Genomic DNA, 24,794 nt, shown 5'->3' on the forward strand with positions numbered 1-24,794 from the left:
AGCGATCCATGATCGTTCAGCTTAGTTTTCAACATGTAACGCTACATGTTGAAAACAATAGTACGGGGTCCTTCCTTCATTGCTGATGGCATCTATATCGATGGCACATACAAATAGATGTTCACATTGAGAGGCAACTGAAAGTTATGGGATACTCAACACAACAAACTGGTGTAAAGTAAGGGTATCTGAAAAAAAAATGTTGAATGACAGATTTTCATCGCAGTGAAGGTTGTGAGAACGTGAGCTTTGAGTTAATTCCTTGCGCACCGTATGCGATTCCGAATGCATTGGGCGCCGAACAACACAAAGCGGCAGATTAGCAGAAGGCTAATGCACGTCGTTTTTGTTTTCTTGCCTGTTTTTGTTGCGTGAAAGCAAAGGTGTACACACAAATAAGTTTTCATTATTTTACAGGTTTAATCGCGAGAAGAAAATCACTCTCATCGGTCCCGTTTTCGGATTCCCAGTGTGATGTCCTTTGCAGTGAGGACGCTGAAACCGTTTTGGAATTCCAGAGGAACCTGCAAATAAGAATAGTGTCAATATAACTTGCCCGGATATTACAACCATAATCAGACATGCGCTTATAGATTAATAGTGTTTAAAACGCAGATTCCGGCTGGGTAGGAATACTCGAATAATACCAATATATAGGCTGCACCTATCGGAATTACAGGTCGCTATTTGAATAACTGTTATTTTGTGCGTCCTCAATTTCAAGCTGCAACGATCTACGAGCTTCTGGAAATTTATTAGGATTCCTTGCACATTCCGCGTTCAAGTTAGTCACTTATAAAGAAGGGGTACATTATCCCCAGTTTAACAAATGGAGCCATGACACCGAGTTTTATAAGATTGTCTTTTATATTTGTTTTTTTTTCATCATGTTGTACACCACAACACGCAGAGCCCGACACACACAGAAGTGCGATTTTTTAGCAGCTCTATTATTCATGCGACGTTAGTGTTACAGTTGCTTGAACAATTACATGACGTAACAACCCTTTCCCGTGTACGTCACGCGTCCACACCTCCCTTGCTTTGTTTTGTTGTGTCATGAATCAGTTTTATGACACCTGGTGTAATATTTATGGAGCGCTGACGCATTCATCTTCACGTGTCGATAATATATCGAAAGCCTCGAGAACCACTTTCTACGCTTTATTATGTATATGCGTAGTCTCTGTCTGCTTATCAAACAATGGCAAGCACGAACGCCATTTTATACACGTCGCATGAATTTCTCGGATCGCTTATCTGCTGGAAGTTATTACCGTGCTCTCTGATCCCGTATAATGTTGACGCATCGTTCTGTATGACCTATGTACCTCCGGCCGCTGCGTTAGTGGAATACTGCACACCACGTTCTTTTCGCATTCAGCGAACTTTTGTTCGCTGAATGTTCTATTACGCACGCTTTGTTAGTAATATTTCAATTTGTTCATTGTATCTTTGCCGGCATTTATAATTAGATCTTTGTAAGCAGGTAAAGAGGTTTGCGCAACTTGCTCTAGCGGCGCAAGGCTGGAACCAACAGCGGAGTTGGGCGGCCTTCCTGATTTCTCTTTATTTTTCTCCTTCTTCCTTCCTCTCTTTCTTTCTCTTCTTCTCTGCTTTAGGGGCGAAGCACCTTAGGACCTAGCTTTGTCGTCGACTCTCACTGTCCGCTGTCACGGTATATAAAAAAGCGTTGCTGTAGTCGAAGCATATGTGTGTATGTTACGATTACGAACATAAAGTCTCACATAAAAGTCATATGCAGCACTCAAAACACTCCTGAAATATCCAAATAAAAATGAAATCGAATAATAATCAAAGGCACTACGTTCCCGAAATCAACATAGCTGGCCATCACAATTCTGAAGGATGTGCACAGTGGGATGCGGAAGGTGTCGTGCCTGACAGTTTGTCTTCAATGAGCTAAACCCTGAAGAAATGCTTTCATGAGAGCTTGAGTCGGAGACAACCTTAGAAGTTCGCGGCATTTCCTCCTCAAAGGCTAAACATGTGCATGTTGCGATTACGATTACGAAATAAAGTACAAGCACAAACCCTTTATGCTAGTCGGTGACTTCAAAGTAGACATTATGGACAGTGACTGAATTATGCAGTATATGATGTCTCGATACGCTCTACGATGCATTTCATATGACTGGAAACAACCAGCAACCACCCGAGGAACATGCATAGATCTTGTCTTTGCCAACTTTAGATTAGATTCACTCGAAGAACCAATGGCTCTCCATTTCACAGACCACAAAGCAGTAATAACGAAAGGAAAACGGAATCCAGAACTCAAGACGATATACCAATTATTGCAAGCATTCCACAGAACACGCGTGCACACCGATGTTTCAACACACCGTATGTATCTTCGCGCATGCGGACAAGGCCACCAGGGAGATTATGGAGGTGTTTTACATCTTCAAAAAAGGCCCTAGTTGTGTAAGTGTGCCGTCTATCGCCTTGCATGACAGAGAGATTGCTTTCTTGAACTGTTTTGCTTCGTGATACTTTATGTTTAGTTACCCTTTGAATTTGTACTGTATCGCTGATATGGCATCATCGGCGTGTGCTCACGTGGGATAGGTTGTGCTTTAAAATGTGTGATTTCGTTGCTAATAAAGTTAGTTGTTAGACAGCGCTGGTGTTCGTGTTCCTTCTTCTCTGTGTATTCGTCGTTTGCGCTGAAAACCACTCATCATGTTTAACGCAATCCAACTCGCCCAAATGTCGGTTCTTCTATAGCAAGAGGATTAAAATAGAAGAGCATTAAAGAGGAACCAAATAAATAGATTTATGTATATGCACACTTTATGTCACTCAATTTACATTCGCAGTGGCAACGCGCGGGTGGCGTACGATGACATACCGGTACGATACCCAATGCTTCACCACTCGTCATGATTCACATTAGTGGAGATGCGGTGATTTTTTTCTGTCTTCATCTTCTCTTTTTCTTTCTACTTCATTTTTTAATTTCTCTATCTCGGTCTTTCTATCTTTTTTTCTTTCTGACCTTTCTCTCTCTATTTCTTACTCTTTTTCTTTGTTGACCTCTCTTTCTCTGATTATTTCTCTTTCTCTCTTGCTCTCCGCTTTTTCAATCACTTTTTTGTATCTGCTTCTTTGCATCTGTTTCTCTCTCTGTCTGTGTGTTTCTTTGCCTTTGTATCTTTTTTCTCATTCTTCCCTTTCTTTCTCTCTGTTTATCTATTTGTTTCTTTCTTTCTTTCTTTCTTTCTTTCTTTCTTTCTTTCTTTCTTTCTTTCTTTCTTTCTTTCTTTCACTCTCTTCTTTCTTTCTTTCTTCCTTTCTTTCTTTCTTTCTTTCTTTCTTTCTTTCTTTCTTTCTTTCACTCTCGCCTATCCGAGTTATTGCTGCATCTCAAGCCGGACAAAGCGGGAGAGCGCGCGTTGGATGCACGCGTTCGGGGAGCGAAGCAGAAGATGAAGAGGACGAAGAGAGGGCGCGGAGTTCATTGTGATGATAGTTTCGTATCGAGGCGAACCGGGGGTTTGCCAAGCTTAAACAAGTCCGCTGTTAAAACTGCCTTAACATAATGTTGATAAGTGACCTTTTTCCGGTTTCCGAGTGAGATATAGAGAGAATTTTCAGAAGGCACAGAGATCGGCCTCAGCTAGAGTGTTCTATCTTGCTACGTTGCACAGGGGAAAAGGGAAAGGGGAAAAAACGTTACGAAGGGTGATGATGGGGAGAGGGAGAAGTGATGCGTATATACAATAACCACGTAACGTAGTGGTTTTGCTGCAGTCTGCCCTTGTACAGGAGTTGTTAACTTTGTCTCGTCGCACATTGCCGACAAAATACCACTTTCACTTAGCGTTGCCACACCGATTCCTGTCAGCGTTTAAGTCAGAGTTTTTCGTTGCCACACGTAAAGTGGGCAATGCCAAAATAAATGCGCTGTTGTTTCACACACTTGTCAGAGTTCACAGTTTCCCAATTCATCACTGGTCTATTCTAGTGCGTTCAAATTTTGTGCTGTATTGCGTCAATGCTGTACAGTCATGGACAGCCTAAGCTGGAACGAAGTAACAGCAGACAAATACTGGTGGCCCGGCCCATCTGTGGAAAGAGGGCTGCCGCGAGATAAAACATGTGTTCGAGAGTGACCTACGCTGCTGCCGTGCGAATCAGCCGCTCTCGAACACATATTTACTCTCGTCGCAGCTTTCCGTTCTCGCGGCGGGGCTGCGCCACCACTATCAGTCGTCTGCTGTTATTGTTCCAGCTTAGGCTCCCCATGACTATACGAGCTTCTCAGGAACGAAAAAAAAGAACAGAACAACAAAACAAACGTAGTTCGGGAAACTACCTCGTTTTAATTTTTCTATCTGCATTCCCAAATTCGGAGCCTACCTGGGGCGGCGTAGCTTTGTTTACACTTTACATAATGCATGACAAGGACATAGTTCTTTATAATAGTTCCGAAAGGTTAGACTTGCACTTCGTGATGGCTCTTCTCGATGATTAGTGGGGTTTTTTTGGCGCAAGGGCCATGGGTGGCCATGGGTGGTGATGACTCTTCTCCTCTTGTTACATCCAACAGGTATGTTTGTTCCTTGCTGGATATTATTCTCTGTCCAAATTCATTCAACTTAATTTCTTAGCCAGTACTTACGTGGACGTTTGCACCCAAAACTGCACGAGCGCGTTTGCACAGAAGCATAGGAGCATGCAGTCACAGAGCGCATTAAGGCTGTCTTCGATGATTTACTCGCCGCGGGATGTCACCAAGAAATGCTTTTCATAGCACCGAACATTTCGTTACAGTAACAACACGAGAATCAAATAGGCACCGGCAGTACTTTCTTGTGTGTGCTTACTAAGCAAACTTCACGTTCGCTATGGTGAACTGCTAGCTTTTACATTAAATATCACGTAACCTGCTCGTGCAAATGCACTGTGCGTACGCCAGAATTTCTACTCACTTTCGTCTTCTCCGTGCGAACCACCTTGACGTTTCGAATAGTGTGCAGAATAGAAAGCTTCACTGCTTGCAGGGCGAAGCGCATGCCGATGCAGTTGCGCGGCCCAGCACCGAATGGCAGGTACGTGTACGGTTGGATGGAATCCACGTTGTCTTCACTGAACCTGCAAGGAGGCGACCATTTGTCGCTGTGAGCTAAGTCATCTCAAAAATAGACCGTGCTGACGTAGGGTTATGGCAGGGTATACTAGGCCAAGGTTCATTACAAAAAACAAAAACACGGAAGGAAAAAAGAAAGTCGAGAAGGCTCTCCCTGTAGCTCTCCCTGTGCCTCTTCTAGAGGATGAATTGAACTAGATCTTCTTTACTGTTTCATTTTTTAGGAGTTTTTTAAAAGAAAACGCTCAGGCTGTGCAATGTCTTTGAAGTGTAAACCTTTGTTCTTAAAGTTCCGAGACTGAGTCCATTAAAAAAATTGCGTTTAACAGAGACATAATTTTGCCCTTCGAAATATTTCCCCTTGCCGCCTATATGCAGCTTCCAACGCTTCTTGAGGTCTTGGAAACAGTTGGAAAACGCTTCTTCTGGCAGGGCTGTCAGCTCCTTTGTCGTGGAGTCTTGAATGGGTTCCACGCTTCCCATCCAGTGACCTTTTAGGGCTCACTTCACACGAGGAAACAGAAAAAAAATCGCATGGAAGATGTCAGGCGAGTATGGTGGATGGGGAAGTACAGTAATGCTGTGCTTGGCGAGACATTTTGTCACTCTGAGAGCACCATGTTTTGTTTTGTGCAATAATCCTGTCGACGAATGCAGCATCCTTCTCTGCCTCGGAAAGCAAATCAGCGCTAACTGATGCCCGCGTATCCTTATAGTCCTTTGTGAGGGAGTGTGGTACAAGTCTAGCATTCAGCTTTCGTTTCCCCATGTTCTCGCGCAAAATTTGGTAGCATGTTGTCTTCCTAATGCCGAGAGCATCCGATAGCATGTGGACTCTAATGGCCCGGTCTTGCTGTACGACCTTCCTGACGCAAGCCACGTTGTTTTCACTCCGTGAGGTTGCAGGGCACCCCTGCCTTCTGTCGTCTTCCACCGACGTTCTCCCCGAAACGAACCTCTCGTGCCACTCGAAAACTCGCGCCCGCGATAAGGTCTCGTTGCCGTAAGCGTCACGAAGGAGCTCATACGTCTGTGTGGCTGTCTTGCCAAGCTTCACACAGAACTTTATGCTTACACGCTTTTCGAGGTGGACGTCCATCTCTACAATCACTCCCAGTAGAATGCGCAGACGACCAGTGACAAGGTATTTTCCAGAGTTACTGCATATGCTCCCTTTAAGTAGCAGAGTTGCGCATCTGTCTTCCAAACGTCTAGAGCAACCATGCGTTGCGGAGAAGCTGACGCTCGAGCCAATTTTTGCATTTTTTGACGCCGCCGCCGCAGTGAACCGGATTGACACTAGTCATCGACAGTCAAGTTAATCACCGGACTTTGACACGCCAAGCGTGCCGATCGGCGACACGGTAGGCATGTAGCCTGCAAAAAGAGAGTGCAGCTTCGCCGCATAGCTTTGGTTGCTAGACTGACCTATGCGCAACTCTGCTACCTAAAGGTAGCATATACGTGACTCTGGTATTTTCCTACATGTAGTTCCACCTAGCGGCTGCAACAGCAATTAACATAAATAGTAGCTCAGGTTAGCCCGAAAAGTTGGCGCTGCACATACGCACCAAGATTTGTTTTGGGGAATGATTTCTAGAGAAGAAAATAAATCGGTCTCGAAACATCCTTCCATATATATTTCTTAGGTCATACGCCCGTGGTATTAATGTAAGGCCCGTGTGTTTTTCTTTCAACGTTCTCTTTGTTTACAGTATGACATGTCCACATGGGCTGAATTAAAAGGTGTAAATTGCAAGCCACAAAGCACTGAGTGTTATACATGCGTATACCTATATCTTTTATGCGGTGTTTATTTGCTTACCTGTCGGGGTCGAACTTGTACGGATCAGGAAAGTACTGCGGGTCATGGTGCATGGAGTACACGGGGATTGCAATCAGATCCCCTTTCTTCACTTTGATTCCTGTGCCTTCCAGAACGTAGTCCTCTAAGGGCGATCGCTCGACTCTGTCGAAATAAGAAGTGCAGTTGGGTAGCTGTCGTGTATATAATATTTGCACACGTTTGAAGCTTGCATTCCATAGCCATGGCTTTGCTTTGGCGAACTCTGTGAGTATACTTACGTTGGCGTCCTCTTTGTTTTACTTATATCTCTTCCTTGTACCATACCGAAATGTATGTTGACCAACTGACCAAGGCCCTGCTGAACATCCTTGTCTTTTCTTTTTTTATTTGCATGCATTTCGCGCATTGTTCAGATTAGAAGATTATCACCTACTCCGACGTCGCGACCTCTGATATGTCACTATTATGCACCAATTTAAAATGCAATGAAGTTGCAAGTAACTATAATTTAAGGCTGCAGGTTCACATATATGGGAACGCAGTATCAACAGTATCAATGTGAGCACTTTGTTGCGCACGCATATTACGGCACTGGGATTTTTTTTTTTTTCGAGAAATGTAACACCTGTAGACTCAAGTTGCAATTAACACGGCAGGTCAGCGAATATACAATTTGCTAAACGAAATCAAGAATTTCGCTTTAAAATCTAGCTTGGAAATTGAAATCAGCACAAGAACAGCAACCCGATATTAGGTCTTACACAACGAGAGAAAAAGAACGTCACTCTAGAAAAACCCCCGGCACGCTTTCAATTACAATATCAGCAACGCTGAAGCTAGGGATGCAGACTTCGTATTACATGTTAAAGTAACTAACAACTTTTCCTGCCGCTAACATTTTACCATATCGGCGTATCGCATAGCGTTACCTTGTGGCCGGAGGATACATGCGAAGAGCCTCAGAGACGACTCCATGAAGGTACTTGAGCTTCGTGATCACATCCAGGCTGGGGTGTTCTCCCTAGGACGCATGTAGAATACAATAAGATGCCAGAAAATATTCACAGGCACACTGGCTGGCCTTATTCGCCGTATCTCTTGTTCGTGTTCACCTATTCAATGTGGCTCACACCCACTGTGAGGGACTGGCCAGGAATTGAGTGGTTTTATCAATTTTTGTAAAACTTAAGAATAGGGTAATTTATAGAGTATACATGTTAAGAAATTATACAGGAAGCTTTTGCTGTACGACGAAATGTATATTGGTGTACTTCCCTCAAGCGCACTAACATTTATTTCTTCTTCCCTTTTTGTCACTTATGTTGACGCATGGCATAATGCCCTACTGTATTCCGGCAGTATTCACTTCATTGTTGTTTACTTTATTTTACTTTATTTTACCCTTATTAAAAGTTCTGTTGCACTGCTTTTAAATACTGGCAGCCGAAGCCCATGATCAAAGAAGAATGACGAAGTACATCGCATGAAATTTCGCTCGGTTGCATTTGTGGTATGAGTTCCTAGTTTTTCTCTAAATGAGCCAACTGGTAGTGCACAAGTAGTGTTGTCCTCCACATCAATGCTAACCGAGTTCCACGGGTTCAGTATTTCCGAGGTGGTAAGATAAACACAATATGGACATCGCTACAGGTTCTTTGCCCGTTTTGTGCTTACCTCTATTTTGCCTTGTTCCCATGAAGCAGCTGGATTAATAGCTTCAAGGTGGTTTAAATAGCCCCGCACTAACCTTTACGATGCCGCAATAGTCACCGCGCGCATTTCAGTTGAGGCAATCATTTAATTTTCACCAGCAATCTTTTCATGAACACGAGGTAATCTTTTAGGATCAGTGAAAGTGCTACAACGTGCTTAGCCGTTAATGGAACAAAAAGTTGGCAGCATTTGTTAAATGTTCCTGCTATGGACACCGCCTCATATTTCGCCTTATTTTGTGTTTCTGCTCACCTGATTATGTTAATTGCATCGAATATTTTCTCATCTTTCTTAAAGATTCACAATTTCATTTTACTCTTGTGTTCACTTTCACTATAAAAAAAAAATTATTACTAAGTATCCCTATCCCAGAGCATGCAGTTTATGACGTCGTTATTCTATTCATGCTGACTGCAAATAAATAAATAAATAAATAAATAAATAAATAAATAAATAAATAAATAAATAAAATTCTATTAAGATTGCCGTAGCTCACGCTGGCAATAAACGTAGACGTATATGACACTTGTCGTATAACACTCTGTCATTGGTCGCTGCTCGCATCTTAATCGGTGCGAATGAATACGAACTATATAGCCCAATTTATAAACATTCTGGCCAGTCACGCTACACTATACTCAAGCGTAAACTTGGACGGCATACGTGAATATTGAAGCACTCGTCGACTTCTTCCCTCAGTCTTTCCTGTGCCTCTGGATTGATTGCCAACAGATAGAGAGCGTAAGAGATCACAGATGACGACGTGTCCTGGCCGGCGAAGAAGAAGAGTACGCACTGCGCCATTGCTTCGTCCTCAGTCAGTGCTGAAAAAATACATGACGACGGTAGAAATCATTACAGCACTATTTCCAAACTATTTGTTTTGATTTATGCAAAAAAAAGTGATTTCATCGGTACAGGCCGGAACCTTGCAAAGTAACCCCGTTCTTATACTTAAAGCTTTAGCAATTTCTGCGCAGATCAGCTTCGCCACCTTACACGTAATCGTGTAGCTGTGGGGGGGGGGGGGGGGGGGGGGGGAGGGGGGGGGATGTCTACTGTACCGCAAAGCTTTCTTTGCGCACATACATACTATGCTTTCCTTGTTCTCATGATCTTTTTCCAGCTTTCTGGCTTTGTCCGTGTTACTCGACAACGCCTTTCCCTTGAACAAGGTGCGCAGAAACACATGGGGAATCAGAGAAACATACTTTTGTCTGACGAAAATGACGTGTCGGGTTTCAGTTCTGACCCGAGGTTGAACAGCTGGTTGTCACGTTCAGAAGCGTTCTCTGCTGCCGATGAAAGTTTTCCTTCCCTGGCGTCCATCATGAGTTGAAGAAAGTCCTCGTTTCTCTGACGGAGGGGGAGACCGAGAACTTTAGTGCGAAAAAAAAAAGCAGAGACGTCGGAATAACAGCTTTTTTGCGACAGGAGTTAGACAAATAATTTAAGAAAGAGAAAGCCAGTAGTGCGGATAAAAGTGCATAGTACACAGCGTACTGTATGTGTACAGAATGTGTACACTTGCTCACGGAACAGCGATGCACTATGCGCAGGGGCGTGTCATGAAGTTCTATAAGCCGGAGTTCAAAAGTGCACCTAAAGTGTTGGTCTACGGTGCTAGAATTTTCAACCTATGGGACATCTGTTGTCCAAACCAGACCAAGGGAGAATAAGTGTCCGACACCCTTTCATGTAATCAGGTCCGTCACAGAGATAGTGCGTTGCTTGTTTAATAGTGCGGCTGATTTTCGTGACCTATACATGCTATAAAGAAAATGAGAGTGGCGTCTTCATTTAGGCATCCAAATTACTTTGGTTGGTATTACCATCATTATTATCAGCCCATTTTATGTCCACTTCAGGATGAAGGCCTTTCCCAAAGATCTCCAATGCGCCCTATCTTGTGCGAGCTGGTTCTATTTTTTTTCTGCACAAGCTTCTGAATTTCGTCCCTTCATCCAACTCGCTGCCGTCCTCGGCTGCGCCCCCCCCCCCCCCCATCTCCGGCATTTATTTCGTGGCTCTAACTGACCACCGGTTGGTTTTTCTACGCTTTATGTGACCAGTCCAGGCCCTTTTTTTTTTTCGCTTAATATCAACCAGCATATCCCTGTTTATTCGTTGAGCCATTCCGTTGCCTTCTGATCTCTTAACGTTACGCCTAACTGCGCATTTAATCTGATCTTGTTGATGGTTAAGAATAAGCCGAGTATAGTCTTTATTGCACAGCAGAGCAGTGGTGTAACGTGCCGTCTCGAGAAGTCGATAATTGCGGAGTCGGTGTGCGCAAGCTTGGCTTCCGTATAAGCTCTTAATCAGCCTTTTAGAAGTTCGCAGCAACGCTACTTACAGATTGTCTGTCCTGTCGCCCCTTGATAATGTTCAGACATATCTCTTTGAAGTACAGGAATATGTCCGTATTGAAGGGTCGCAGCCCAAGGATTCTCGCTATAGCTGGGAACACAACTGAAAAGAAGAAATAAGGAATTGCGGACGTTAACACTAGCCATCTATCGACGTTAGGTTAACACAAGTAGCCTATCAACCTTAAAAGAAATGGCAATTAGGTGCTCCAAGAAAATATGTCGGAACTATCAGCAACAATTGTATCAAAAATAAAAATGAAGTGCTGTATTTTTTGCTAAACATGCTAACACAGTAGTGTGGAAAGCTGGACTCGTTGGCATGGTAGCATAATTGTAGGACAGCGCAAAAAATGAATGCGTACGCTTTGCCCTTTAGCGCGAAAAAAATGTGACCATGGTGAACTACTCACAAAATACGAAAAGGCGTGGCGTCACGCGTCCGGAAAACGCCTGTCGCGATTTGGTGACAAACTCGTTGGTTTGGTCTGAGTGAGAGTCCAACCTTGTGCCGAAAGCGCATCTTGCGATTACGTCCACCGCATAGTTACCGAAGAACCTGTGTGTCAAAAAAGCAAGCAGGTTAGACGTCGAAGGTTACCATAATCAACACCACTATAACCAGCATAATCATAATCATATTCTCTGCACCCTGCCTGACGAACGCCTCTCCCAAGAATCTCCAATCGCCTCTGCCTTAAGCGAGCTCATGACATTTCATGCTCAAACTCTCTAAACCAAGAAATTCTCGAAGGGCTCGAAGACAGTATAGAAAAAAACAACGGGACGGGCGCTGACTCGCAACCACTGTTTTTAAAATTAATGCAAACCAACTTGCCCAAATTTCCGTTCTCTTAAATTCTCGGGCGTCCTGGGCTGCTGTAGCTTTACCAGGTCGAAGTTGATTTTCCGACCATTACACAGTACAACGATATCGGCTTCGCGTATTTGCTTTCTCATCCGCGCTTCTGTATTCTCTAAGTGTTATATATATATATATATATATATATATATATATATATATATATATATATATATATATAAGTCATTCTGCAAGACTTGCAATCTGCTGGTCAAGAATCTAATAATATATATATATATATATATATATATATATATATATATATATATATATATATTATATATATATATATATATATATATATATATATATATATATATATATATAAGTCATTCTGCAAGACTTGCAATCTGCTGGTCAAGAATCTAATAATATATATTATAATATATATTATATATATATATTATATATATATATATATATATATATATTAGATTCTTGGCCAGCAGATTGCAAGTCTTGCGGAATGACTAATATATAGACATTTTATACCTTTAGTCTAGTTTAGCCGAGGCATGAGACCCATGTAGGGATTTTCAGACATAGCTTGTGACTGCCGTGCACGCGACTACGATGTTATTTTAATCTTGATACTGCTCACAGTCGCCAAGCTGATGAGTATATCTCGGACTCATGGTAGTCGGACTCATATATATATATATAATATATATATATATATATATATATATATATATATATATATATATATATATATATATATATATAAGTCATTCTGCAAGACTTGCAATCTGCTGGTCAAGAATCTAATAATATATATATATATATTATATTCTTGGCCAGCAGATTGCAAGTCTTGCGGAATGACTAATATATAGACATTTTATACCTTTAGTCTAGTTTAGCCGAGGCATGAGACCCATGTAGGGATTTTCAGACATAGCTTTGACTGCCGTGCACGCGACTACGATGTTATTTAATCTTGATACTGCTCACAGTCGCCAAAGCTGATGAGTATATCTCGGACTCATGGTAGTCGGACTCATATATATATATATATATATATATATATATATATATATATATATATATATATATATATATATATATATATATATATATATAATAAGTCATTCTGCAAGACTTGCAATCTGCTGGTCAGAATCTAATAATATATATATATATTATATTCTTGGCCAGCAGATTGCAAGTCTTGCGGAATGACTAATATATAGACATTTTATACCTTTAGTCTAGTTTAGCCGAGGCATGAGACCCATGTAGGGATTTTCAGACATAGCTTTTGACTGCCGTGCACGCGACTACGATGTTATTTTAATCTTGATACTGCTCACAGTCGCCAAAGCTGATGAGTATATCTCGGACTCATGGTAGTCGGACTCATATATATATATATATATATATTATATATATATATATATATATATATATATATATATATATATATATATATAAGTCATTCTGCAAGACTTGCAATCTGCTGGTCAAGAATCTAATAATATATATATATATTATATTCTTGGCCAGCAGATTGCAAGTCTTGCGGAATGACTAATATATAGACATTTTATACCTTTAGTCTAGTTTAGCCGAGGCATGAGACCCATGTAGGGATTTTCAGACATAGCTTTTGACTGCCGTGCACGCGACTACGATGTTATTTTAATCTCGATGCTGCTCACAGTCGCCAAAGCAAAAAGCTTTTATGAAGCGAATTGTTAGTTGTGCCTTCCAACAAACGTTCGCATCGGTGGGATCTCTTACTTTCGAAAACAACCAATCGATGCTCTTCTGCTTTTTCTCATTCCTTCTATAACTATGTGAGTAGGACCCAACATGGATTCGAAAGCTGCGCACTAACGCTAAAGACAAAATTTAGTGCGATAATTCGTCGTAAAACTCGGCACATTATCCATCAGCCAAAACACAAACGCGCTGTGAATGAACATGTCACTTGCAAAGAACAAAAAGGCTGCAGTGTATATTTTAAACTCATTATTGCCTCCTTTACCAAATACCGCGTTCATCATCTTCTTATTGCGAACGATTGAATCTATATCCCGCGTTGTTGTCTTCCCTATTATTTGCTGTCAAAAGTAACATCCTAGGTCAATATCCGAAACGTCTCTAAGAATACGAGCCGTTTAGGCTATTTCTGAAAAGAAAACAAATACTATTCCACGCCCTTACTGTTTGACGTCGATGTCCTCCTCATTTGCAGCCGCCTTTTTCAGATGCTCTGATGTGATCACCGCGCAGTCCTCAATCAGCGCATTCATCTGCGTGTATTTGTTGACGCCACTTATACGTCAGGTGTGACTACGACAACTTCAAAGCAATATTTTTTTCCTCAAGTAAGAATAACTGTTCGGCTAGTTGGTCTTCAGTGGTTATTGGTGGGGATTATCGTAAAAAGCACGCTTCACAATCGAGTCATCCGTTGTGCTGCACGCTTTTGAATGCGAATTCTTGAGCACTCGCCCTTAAAGCGTATGCGTCGTCGTGTGGCATCACTACGTATGATCTGTGCGAATGCGAGGTAGGATGCATGTAATTGCCTAGACTCTTTTCGCTCTAAGCACTTGTGTCCGTCCCCGTGTTTCCAGTGTGTGAGTCATCTTTCCAGTTCTCCTAAACGATATATTGTAATATATAACACACTCGTCTTATTTCCGCAGATATAACTTGACTTCTAGTTTATTTTCAGTATCGTAGATCTTGCAAAATACAATAAAGAAGAAAACGAAGCTAGCTGTCAAGTAAAAAAAAATAGTGGTAAAGTAACGCAACGAATTTGCACTGGTACATTCAAACAACATTTCTGGAGCTTCTATCAAGGTTCCACACTAATAGCGAATTCATCTGGTGTTTACCAAGTTACACTCTCTTCCATACATGCTTTATAATGATACGCTAAACTAAATGTCCTTTTAAGCAATACGAACAAGTCCGTCTCAGAAGTTACACCAACGAAACAGGCGTCCCCTATTGCAAAACCCAGCGCCACTGGGTACCAGCGTCCAGTGCCATGCCTGATTATGGGACCAGCGTCGGGCTGGATACTGGGCCGCTGGAGCGGCGTTTACTGGGAGGCGCTGGGTACTCAAGCGCAAAACGGCTCTACAGCGTTAAAACGGCGGTGCCTACGTGCCCTACATAAATATATTACCAAAGAAAATCATATAGAAAGCATTAGTGCAATAAAAAAAAAGAAAAAAAAAGCCGTATGAAAAAAAAAAAAAAAAGCTCCACTACGAGGACTCGAACTTGCCACCTCTCAATCTCCAAGCGAGCGCTCTACCACTGCGCCACGCTGAAACACGTCAACACAGCTGTAAAAGGGCTAGTCAATACAGTAAGACAGCGTTTCGTTTGACATTTCGGTGTCGCGTATTCAATGAAGACGCGATCTTCCTTTCGAAATCACGCTTGCTTCTTTATTCGACACAAACAAAGGGTGGCCGGCAACGAATTAAATGCCCAAAATAAAAAGAGCGCTAGGTTTCTTTAAGAATTCCCGTTTTAACTCCGAAAAATATCAAATGGATCGAGGTGCCGGGTACAGTTTCACGGCTGTTACTGCCGATTTTTAATAGCCGTTTCTCGCCCTTGCTAATTATGAACATGTACAGAAGCTTTATGATGACTCGTTCGATAAATACGCGCCTACATGAATTCATACTGAGTAGTTTTTCTCGCGCGGGCGACGATATTACTGCGGGGCGGGCGTGTCTGTATTTTGACTAGCAGTTATATCGATACCTACAACTATAAAACCGCTCCGCAAAAACAAATACAATTAGTTGAAAAAAGATGCCGGTGTGTTAGTTCACTAACGCGTACCAATTTACTGGTATGTGTTCTGACGTATGAGTCAGAGAAGTACCGGCGAGTGCGGCCGGCTGCTTTCGGTGAGCCTGCGTTCGTTGCTGAAAGCGCTTCGCATCGATGGTATGCCACCATATCGATGGTCATCGCTCCTTGTGCGGACACCGCACACAAGAAAAAATGGTTAATTTAGGTTAACAGATGTCCAGACTATACTTTACAGTAAATCTTACACGTTGGAATTGCGTGTACTTAAACCAAGAAGCGCCGGTGGCATGTAGACGGACTCGGCCGGTACGCTAGGCCTAACACTCGCTGGGAGCCGCACTGGGTAGGACCGATCTCAGCGCAGATGAGTTGCGATGGCTGAAGTTTGTGCACTTTAGCCTCGAAACCTTTTTAACTGTTACCTAACGCAGGGGCGTAGCCAGGGGGGGTTGGGGGGGTTCACCCCCCCCCCCCCGAAATTTTGCGTATATATGCACGCGCACATACAAATGCACGCGCACGAACATACATAAAGTATGATTGAACCCCCCCCCCCCCCGAAAAAAATTTCTGGCTAATCCCCTGACCTAAATGTATAGCCGAAGTAAGTGGAAGTACAATAATTGCCCGCGATGTGTTTCCGGTGTGGCGACATCGAACGACGGCTGTTTTTCTGGCCTCCGTTGGGAGGGGTCGCGAAGCCAGACCTTTCCTTGCCAACTGCACGGCGATGTAACGATTTGCTCTGTATATTCAGACCAACGCCTCCAGACTTATAAACATTACAATATGAAGTCATTACTGCAATACATCACGGATGCAAAAGTGATATATATGAGCGGCATGCACAAAATGTGTATTCATTGCTCTACGTGCTCCGCAAAAATTAACGACGTTTTTGCACAGCATGAATAAAAAAAAAGCGTGGTAGAAAGCAAAATGATCAGTGTTGGCTGCTTTGGGTTATTAACATATTTTTATCCACATTCGACCGGAAAACATTAAAAGTTACCGTGATTTCACATTTATTCACGTATGTCATGAAAATAGTGCGCACCTCCTCGTCTTTCTCTGCCAAGCTAGAATTTGTGACACATGTTTGGGACCCATTAGGATAGCATCTATCGATACCATCGAATCATACATTCGATATTCAACGATAATAAAAGCATTCTGCCGCGCACGATACTGAAAGCAGCGCGCGGCACTGGCAGAACAGTGCAGGCTCCAGTATATGCCAGCGCACGCCAGTGATAATTCCAGCGTCTCCAGCGCTTCCCAGTGAGCGCCAGCGTCACAGCGGCAAAGCCAGTGGCTCTACCAGTGCGACCAAGCTCTTTGCCAGTGCTTTCACCGGCGTCACAGTGAATTCGAGCGTATACCAGTGTTCCCAGTGCGGTCCAGCGCCAAGAAACGTACTGGTATCACGCTGGGGGTACTGGAACGGCGCTGGTTTTTGCAATAGGGTCGCCACCTTCAGACAAATCTATACTGCAGTGCAAGCCTTATGCATGGAGCACAAAGCGCAGGTTTCTATATTGCCAATGTTTTAACCCGGTCTTTATCCTACGTTCGTGTTAATGGCTAATAACTTTGTCTGCATCTTCGTTCTAGTGAAACAAACTTCAATATCCCGTTAAACGCATACAAGCTTAAAAAATGCGTCTTTGTCTCGATCCCCTGAGTTCTTTAGTGTCGCAATGTTACCGTTTATTGCCTACGAGCTATAACATACAAGTATTACAGCATTGTTATCATGCATTGTTTATCAGCTTATCAAATGTTACAGGGACAACGCCCATCACCTTTCTGAGCTTTCCAGTGGAAAATGCTGGACTCGAGGCTGGCCGAATCTTCCGCCATCGATCCAAGGGAACAATGCTCATCATGTTGTCCAACATTGGGTCGAAGAACTTGAATGTCTGCAACAGCATAAATTGGGCAGCTATAGCTCGGTGACCCATTTGTCGTCCTCTAAAGGAAGTAAGGCCGTGTCGTCCCACACTTCAATGTACTTGAATATACACATGAACAGTGATGCCTTGAACTGATGACACCATATTGTGATGAATTAAGAAAAGGTGACTTTTAAGGGCTCGTTTTTCTTTGTTAGACGCAATGAAAACTAACAGATAATAATGCCAAGGAAAGTATGGGGGATGTTATTTGTAGTAATTAGGTTATAAATATGAAGAAAGTAAAGTGGACGAATAGATAACTTGCCGCAGGTCGCAGGTCGCAGGTTCGGTCCCTGCCGGCTGCAAGTTATCTTTTCGTCCAATTTACTTTCTTCACATTTATATCCTAATTACTACAAATAACATCCCCTATACTTTCCTTGGCATTATTGTCTGTTAGTTCTCATTTACATTATGAATTACGAATTAAGAATGGGAGCTCGCTGCTACCGTTGCTTATTGCTTCTTTCGTGGCGTATTCAGAGTTGTGGAGTCGCCGCAAAATCCGGTTTTACAATATTGTCATTCGTAGTGCGAAAGAAAGGACACGTGCTTTGCATCAGGGCTGGGCAGTATCGCGATACAAGAGTATCGCGATAGTATTTCAGAGATACTTTTAAGTATCTGTATTTCTGTATCGAGATACATTTGAAAAATGTATTTGTATCTCAGTAGTGAAATACATTTACGATGTATCGCCTGTATCGCGATACTATGCTGGACACGGGTATCTCGTTACATTGCTGTTTTGTGTCGGAAATGAGTTGAGGTGTGTTTCCAAAGGGGGAATGGCGTTTTTTTTTTTTTGTGTGAAGACAAGCAAAGGCGCGCCGCCGGTCGCCGACAGATAGGGCGGCGATGGTTTCCGCTCAAGCACAGAATGGTCCATGTGGTAAAGCGCGCGACGCCGCAGACGGCAGAATCGCGGGGGCAGTGTTGTCGGCCTCTGCCGACAAAAGTCGCTGTCTCTCAAGGTCAGTGCAGCACGCCTAATATTTTTCGGGTGGCAAGCTATTACTTCGCGGTCCCCGTGCGGATACCGCCTTGGAGCAGGCTTTGCAGTGGTTCGCGTGCATTCAGTTCTCAAAGCGGCGGCACTTCCAAAAGCAGTTCCCGTAGTCGCGGCGGAAGGGACTAGAAGATGGCTGTCTTTGACGCGCTTTCAGACACATCTCCAATGTCAGGGTGCGTTCCTAATTGATTACATGCGTGAAACGGTGTTTTGTCATAGCAGGCTCCCCCACCGCCGGAGCCGACTTCGCCTGTTGCGGCTTTCTGAAATGGGTGCTGGTAGCGTCGGTGGTGGTGACAGCTTCATTGAAGCCGACAGGGTCACACGGCTTAGGATTCCGAAGATGGGGACAGACTTTGGATTCTGAACAGTCAGAACAACCCAAGTGAGGGCGGAAGCGTTTCGGTATCTAGATGACCCGAGAAATATCGCCACGCTGCAGGGCAATCCGGCTATGAAGGCGATATTTATTCACTATAACACGAATTTGTGCTCGCCTTCAGCGGTAGACAGACTTTTTTTCTTTCATGAGTCTTGTGCTGAGGCTGAACCGACGCTGTTTGAAGACAGCCTATTTGAGAAGCCTACACAGCAACCTTCTCAGCAAAGCAGATCCTATGTGCAAAGTAAATGCATACTTTTTCTCAATTCACTGGTGTTCATTAGTTATTCGAATAATTTGCTTAAAGTGTGCTATTTCTAGCATAGCTTAATTTGTTCGCCAAGTATATCGATTTCGGTGTCCAATCCTTGTTACTGTTGCTGTGAAATAGTGTATTTTTATTGCAATTGATACTTGTAATTATGTCATTATTGCTAATTATGTACTTTGTCCACCCCCTCCCCTGCAATATCTTAATGGCGCTGAGGGTACTGTAATAAATAAATAAATGAACTGAACGTTTCGATGCGCTGTAACTTTAATTACAACATTATGCTGAGAAGACACTAATAAGTGTCTTTGCGTAGTATGAGCATCCTTCAAATAAAAAAAGTATTCCGTATCTGTATCGCTGTAACTGTATTCCGGAATACTTTTCTCGTCTTATTGCAAAAGTATCTCCGAAATATCCCGTTACGTTAAAAGCAAATGTATCTCAGTATCTGTATTTTAGGGTTCCAGTTCATGTATTTCGATATCTGTATTCCGGAATACTTTTCTGAGTATCTCTGCCCAGCCCTGCTTTGCATAGTCAGTCATGTTTCCACACCTCAACGTATTTTCTATATCACAGTGCACGGGGGTGCGGCGGAGCTCTGGCGCATCACATACCCTTCGATTTGGCAGAGAAGGAAAATCCTTGACCAAGACTTGCTTCACCAGTTCGGGTTCGCCCACGAAAAGTGCCCTCTTGCCTGTCTCGAACGTTCTGCACATCATTAAGCAATAGGTCTTTGTGTATAACAGCATTACCATCAAGGGGAAAATCCGACTCGGCAGCATCTACTTAATTTATCTCTAATGCACACCATTTCGCAATGAGCTATGGCTCTCATGAATTGTGCAACTATGTCATGCTTTCTTTAATATTAAATGCAGTTCCTTTTTATTTAAAATATTACGTGGCCGATCGAATGTAACCGCCAGCATTACCGCCGCTCACTTTATTTTGTATAATACAAAGATGCGAGGAGGGGGGAGAGGCTGCTCTGCGTGCGCTGTGACATGCAAGGGCCCCCGAGCGTTTTTCTTTTATTATGTGATGTTCAAACACCGTTTCACATAAAGAAACATTATAACAACTTGTTTATCTTTATTTCTGGTCATATTGTAAAAGAGGACAAAGGTTGGAATGTTATATGGGTTAAAGTGTATTTAACATGAAAAATTAATTAATGAGCAATTGGCTTGCAGAACAATTCACAACTGAAAGCTCCCCCGCCATGCATCGAAGCCCTTGACTTTGTTTTATGTGCTTGAACAAGATTTCAGATGTTTCGCATTCATTGTAGCCTTAGAGGTTAGGCATCACGGGGTTAAGCGGAAACCCACTTGCAATATACTTTAGAGCGTCAAAATAAAAATATATATCTTAATGACATTCAAAGAACTTCTATATGCTGCAACTTGCTAAGCCAAGGAGAAGGAAATACGCCTGTTTCAGCATCCGCTTCATGCTATAATTTTATTTAGGCTGAATTATTATAATAGAAATATTATAAAACATTGGTTCACAGTGCCTGAATGGAATGAACAAAACGAAACTTCTAGACAGTTCTTATACATATCGTCATTTCTTTTTCACAAAAGGAACGATCTATTGTGACTGATAGACTCACCCAAATAATCTTCCATATTTGTTATACCGTGTGGTATCAAGCAAATGAAGAGGCTGCAAAATAAGAGGAGATTATAACGTTCCTTGCGCGGGATAGTGTCTGTGCGATTTTCTGCGATATACTAAAGCACACTTTGCAGCTGTCTCTGTGATCATATACGCTAAGCTTTTGGTATGAAGACCGCAATATTTGCATCGTGAAAATACATAAACCCAATGCGTATGAAAACATGAACTAGTGTATAGGTGCAAGTACCATAACATATTAGAACGGTCCTGTTATCGTATGCAAGTCAATTATTAAGCTACAAATTGTAGCGAATAGTGAAGAGGGGTTTAGAAAATCTTCACCGGCAAGCGTAACTTTGTAGTAGCATGAATGTGGTAAAGGAATGCTTCCTCAACTTTCGTTTTGCAAACTCATCTCGTCATTACGCTTAAGCATAGGAAATTGCATCAGCTGGCTGTAATTTAAATTATAAACATTCTGTGTTATATTGAAAGACCAAGCAGGTAGCTATGTATAAGTTGTCGCACGGTACAGTTAAAAAAAGAGCAAGCGTCTCTCATGCAGCCAAAAAAATTCACGGAGGACAATAGCGTTTTATCAGTAGATCACAAAAACCGGTTGGCACTCGTCAATGTGGACATTCCATCTGCACTTGAAGGGCTACCTTGTATTCAACCTCTTCCGTACGATATTGACGCATATAAGCACTTTCGTGGCTTACTTGGAACATGAGTTTTAGCGTGGGACCAAATATGAGCGCAAATGGCTCTGATGTAACATTCTGCTTCTTCCAGTAGTTGCGATCCCGAGAGGCGTACCTGCGAAGATTGCACAAATAACACTTAGTCGCGTGTATTATTGTTTGTAAGGTGCACTGCTATAAGACGACGTCTTTGCAACGGCACTGTTTTTTTTTTTCTTTTTTTAAGCGAAGTTCTTTAAGCTGTCGGTAACTTGTGCCCCGACGTAAAAAGCTATCATCATCATGAACCACCACGCGCTTTCCTCACTCTCATTACATTCTCCCTCCCCCCACCCCACCCCCGCTTTCACAGTTGCCTTCCCCTCCTTCTCTGTGCAGGTGAGGGTACGAAGCATACACGCACGAGAGCTAAGGAAATTACTTCCAGCCTTGAAGAAGACAAGTCCACTTGTCGAAACGTCGGCTCGAGCACCCACCCCTTGTTTACGGATTTTTTCATCGCAGCTTCCATCTTCCCCTTCCTGCCGTCTTTTTTTTTCTTTTTTTTTATCTTTACAGTAAAGCTGCTTAAGCTATCGGTAACTTGTGCTGTCGTGCAAAACTCCCCAGGGGAGTATGCACCACTGGAATTGGGCAAGCACTACTGCGCTGTAGAGCAGGTGCGGGTGTCAAACGAAAACGAACTCGAGAAAAAGAGAGATAGAAATAAAGAGATAGAAAGTAGAGAGAGAGAAAGAGTGAGAAAGAGAAAGAAAGCGATTTAAAGGAAGAGTAAGGGAAAAATAGACATAAATAAAGGGAGTAATGACATCAAAAGGTAAAGAGAGAGAAAAACGTAGACAGGGAAAGAAAGCGATAGATAGAAAGAAAGAGAAAAATTGAGAGAGGAAGAAAGAAAGGGAAGGAAGAGAGAAATAAATAGAGTGAGAAAGAAAGAAATATAAAGAAACCGATACAAGAAAGGCATACAAGAAAGAGAGAGAAAGAGAAAGAGAAAATAAAGAAAAACAACGAAGGCAGCCCAGCTCCGCACTTCCTTCAGACTTGACACCACTATATAGTGCGAAGCTGCCATAATTCTCTTTCCAAATCCATGCACACCTTAGAACTGGTTGCTCATGTACCACAGAATGAACATGCCGTGTCGAACCCCGTTGATATGCCGTATTAATTAATTAAATAACCCATGAGGCCTATTCGAACGTTACCAAAGTGGTCGCTCTGGGAGCGCCTCAAATGAACGCTCGAATGAGCTCTAGCCAACGGGGATAGAAAATGAAAGACAAGATACCGTCTTTCGTAAAACATTTTTTTTTTGTCAGCGCTCTCAGTTGGGCTAGTTGGTTCTGCATGACGACGATGTGGATGCACTTTGAAGACATAGACAGAAAATAGATGGGACACACAGCGCATTTTGTTGCCATTTACTCACATCGTATCACGACAAAGCTGACTTTTGCACCGCGAAAGAGCTTTATCTCAATGGAGTCATCAAGCAGTCTATAGGATTGGAAATGCGTAGGTCAACATTATTGCACAATTGTTGCCGACGCGCAGGTCGCTCAAGGACGAGTGGAATGGTGTGATTCGTGAGTAATGTATTGCCCTTATAAGACAGAACTTCAGGAGACAACTGATGCTTGATATGTCGGTAAGTCGTGCAACAAGAAATGCCACGGCAACCAGTGTTTCCAGTTCTCTTCGTCAGGGCAGTAACCAATGGTGCTGCCCTGACGAACGCAAGTCTCTTTTTTTTTTCGAAACTTTGGCTGCAGCGACGTTTCCTGTTTGATGACTTATCTTTTTCTCGCGTCTTTCAAAGCTTGCTCATCCGAGAAAGCAGTGCAGGTAGTGTACACGAGTTGACTGTACGTGCGCTCGTGGGTAAACTTTACTGGGATTTACGCGCGTAACCTGCCGAATGTGAGTGCGCTGTAAATTTGGGAATCTCGGATAATTTGGTGGGATTTAAAGCCCGTTTACGTCATTGATGTCAAAATTGAGTAATGGACAAATATAATAGATGGGCTGCTACGTATACTCGCAATATATTGTATGGGACGAGTAAACAGAACCGACGTTAAAAGCGTTAAGTATAAACGTGTGTTAGTGCGCAACAGAATGCGCACGAACAAGTGCCCTGAAGCCAGTGCGTCGAATAATTCAGTATATCCGCACTACACGCATGAAAACGTTTTTGTTTTGAGTGACACAGAAATTATGCATTGCACGCCTTTCACTAACGTGATCAGACCCTTCTAATTGATAATTTATTGTGCCAGCCTAATGAGACTTCTAGCTTACACATTTTCTTTATCAAAAGCTCAACTTGCCCTCTTTTAGGCTCTTGCTTTACTCTCCACTAATTCAATTAAACACCCCCCCGCTTGGCAGGCTGCCCTTTCTGGCTGCCAACGTTACTCGCATTTCACGTTGCCTTTCCTTCTATTTTAGTTCCCGAGTGAAAAGAAAAAATACTCACAGGTACAAAAGAACACAGATCGTTGCCGCGAGGATAAACCAGTCCGGTAATCCAAGGAAGCTCGCCATAATCTGCCTGCTATTGGTCACCTCTCGGCAAGCGCACACTCGTTCACAGGGGCGTTCCCAGCGCCCCACGCACAAGGAACAGGTCCGCTCGCTCTCCGTTGAAGACGCGTCGTTGCCGCTCGTGGACGCGCGCGCTCCGAATGCGCGAAGCGTTGGTTCTGCAGCGGTCGCTGCGTGATAGGGGCGCTAGCGGTGTCGACGTCGCCAGCGAGGCTACGCGTGTGTTGCCTTGAGTACGTAGCGATCTTTCTGCGCGATGAGAGGGAGAGGAGAGGGGGAAATCCGGGGGGGAAACGAGAGGAACACATATAATGCGAACGGCTAGTTGCCAAGGTCGCCTCCCGCCTGTGTATACAGTCGAGGCGGCACGTGCTTAATGTCCGCGTGCCACTGGGTAAAACGCACTCCGCGTACCACATGTGGAAATATCCTTGACATTATACTTTCATTTTTTAGTATCATCTCTTTCTCTAACTCTCTATTTGAACCGTGGCAGTGTTTACCTTCAATAGGTATCGAAGCAGGCTAGAAACGCAAGGAGATTGAATCGCAGGTCAGACAAAACAGCGTCTTTGCGCCCCTTTTTTAATCTTTGTATCAGTGCAGTGAACGTGGGAAAA

At 42.9% G+C, this 24,794-nt stretch overlaps 1 protein-coding gene across 1 annotated transcript; it reads right to left on the bottom strand.

Annotated features, from left to right (window-relative positions):
- Positions 1–443: 443 nt before the first annotated feature.
- Positions 444–24,368, bottom strand: LOC119394612 (cytochrome P450 3A24). The gene is made up of 15 exons (XM_049415916.1): positions 24,107–24,368; positions 21,643–21,739; positions 20,913–20,965; positions 19,906–20,002; positions 17,468–17,584; positions 14,694–14,708; positions 14,037–14,125; positions 11,419–11,564; positions 10,993–11,108; positions 9,848–9,992; positions 9,300–9,460; positions 7,853–7,944; positions 6,942–7,085; positions 4,959–5,121; positions 444–524 (listed from the first exon to the last, which is right to left on the bottom strand). The coding sequence occupies exons 1-15, from the start codon at positions 24,172–24,174 to the stop codon at positions 444–446; spliced, it is 1,584 nt and encodes a 527-aa protein (XP_049271873.1). The 5' UTR covers positions 24,175–24,368.
- Positions 24,369–24,794: the final 426 nt, after the last annotated feature.

The sequence above is a fragment of the Rhipicephalus sanguineus genome, chromosome 5 (assembly GCF_013339695.2).
Source record: "Rhipicephalus sanguineus isolate Rsan-2018 chromosome 5, BIME_Rsan_1.4, whole genome shotgun sequence".
NCBI classification, from domain to species: domain Eukaryota; kingdom Metazoa; phylum Arthropoda; class Arachnida; order Ixodida; family Ixodidae; genus Rhipicephalus; species Rhipicephalus sanguineus.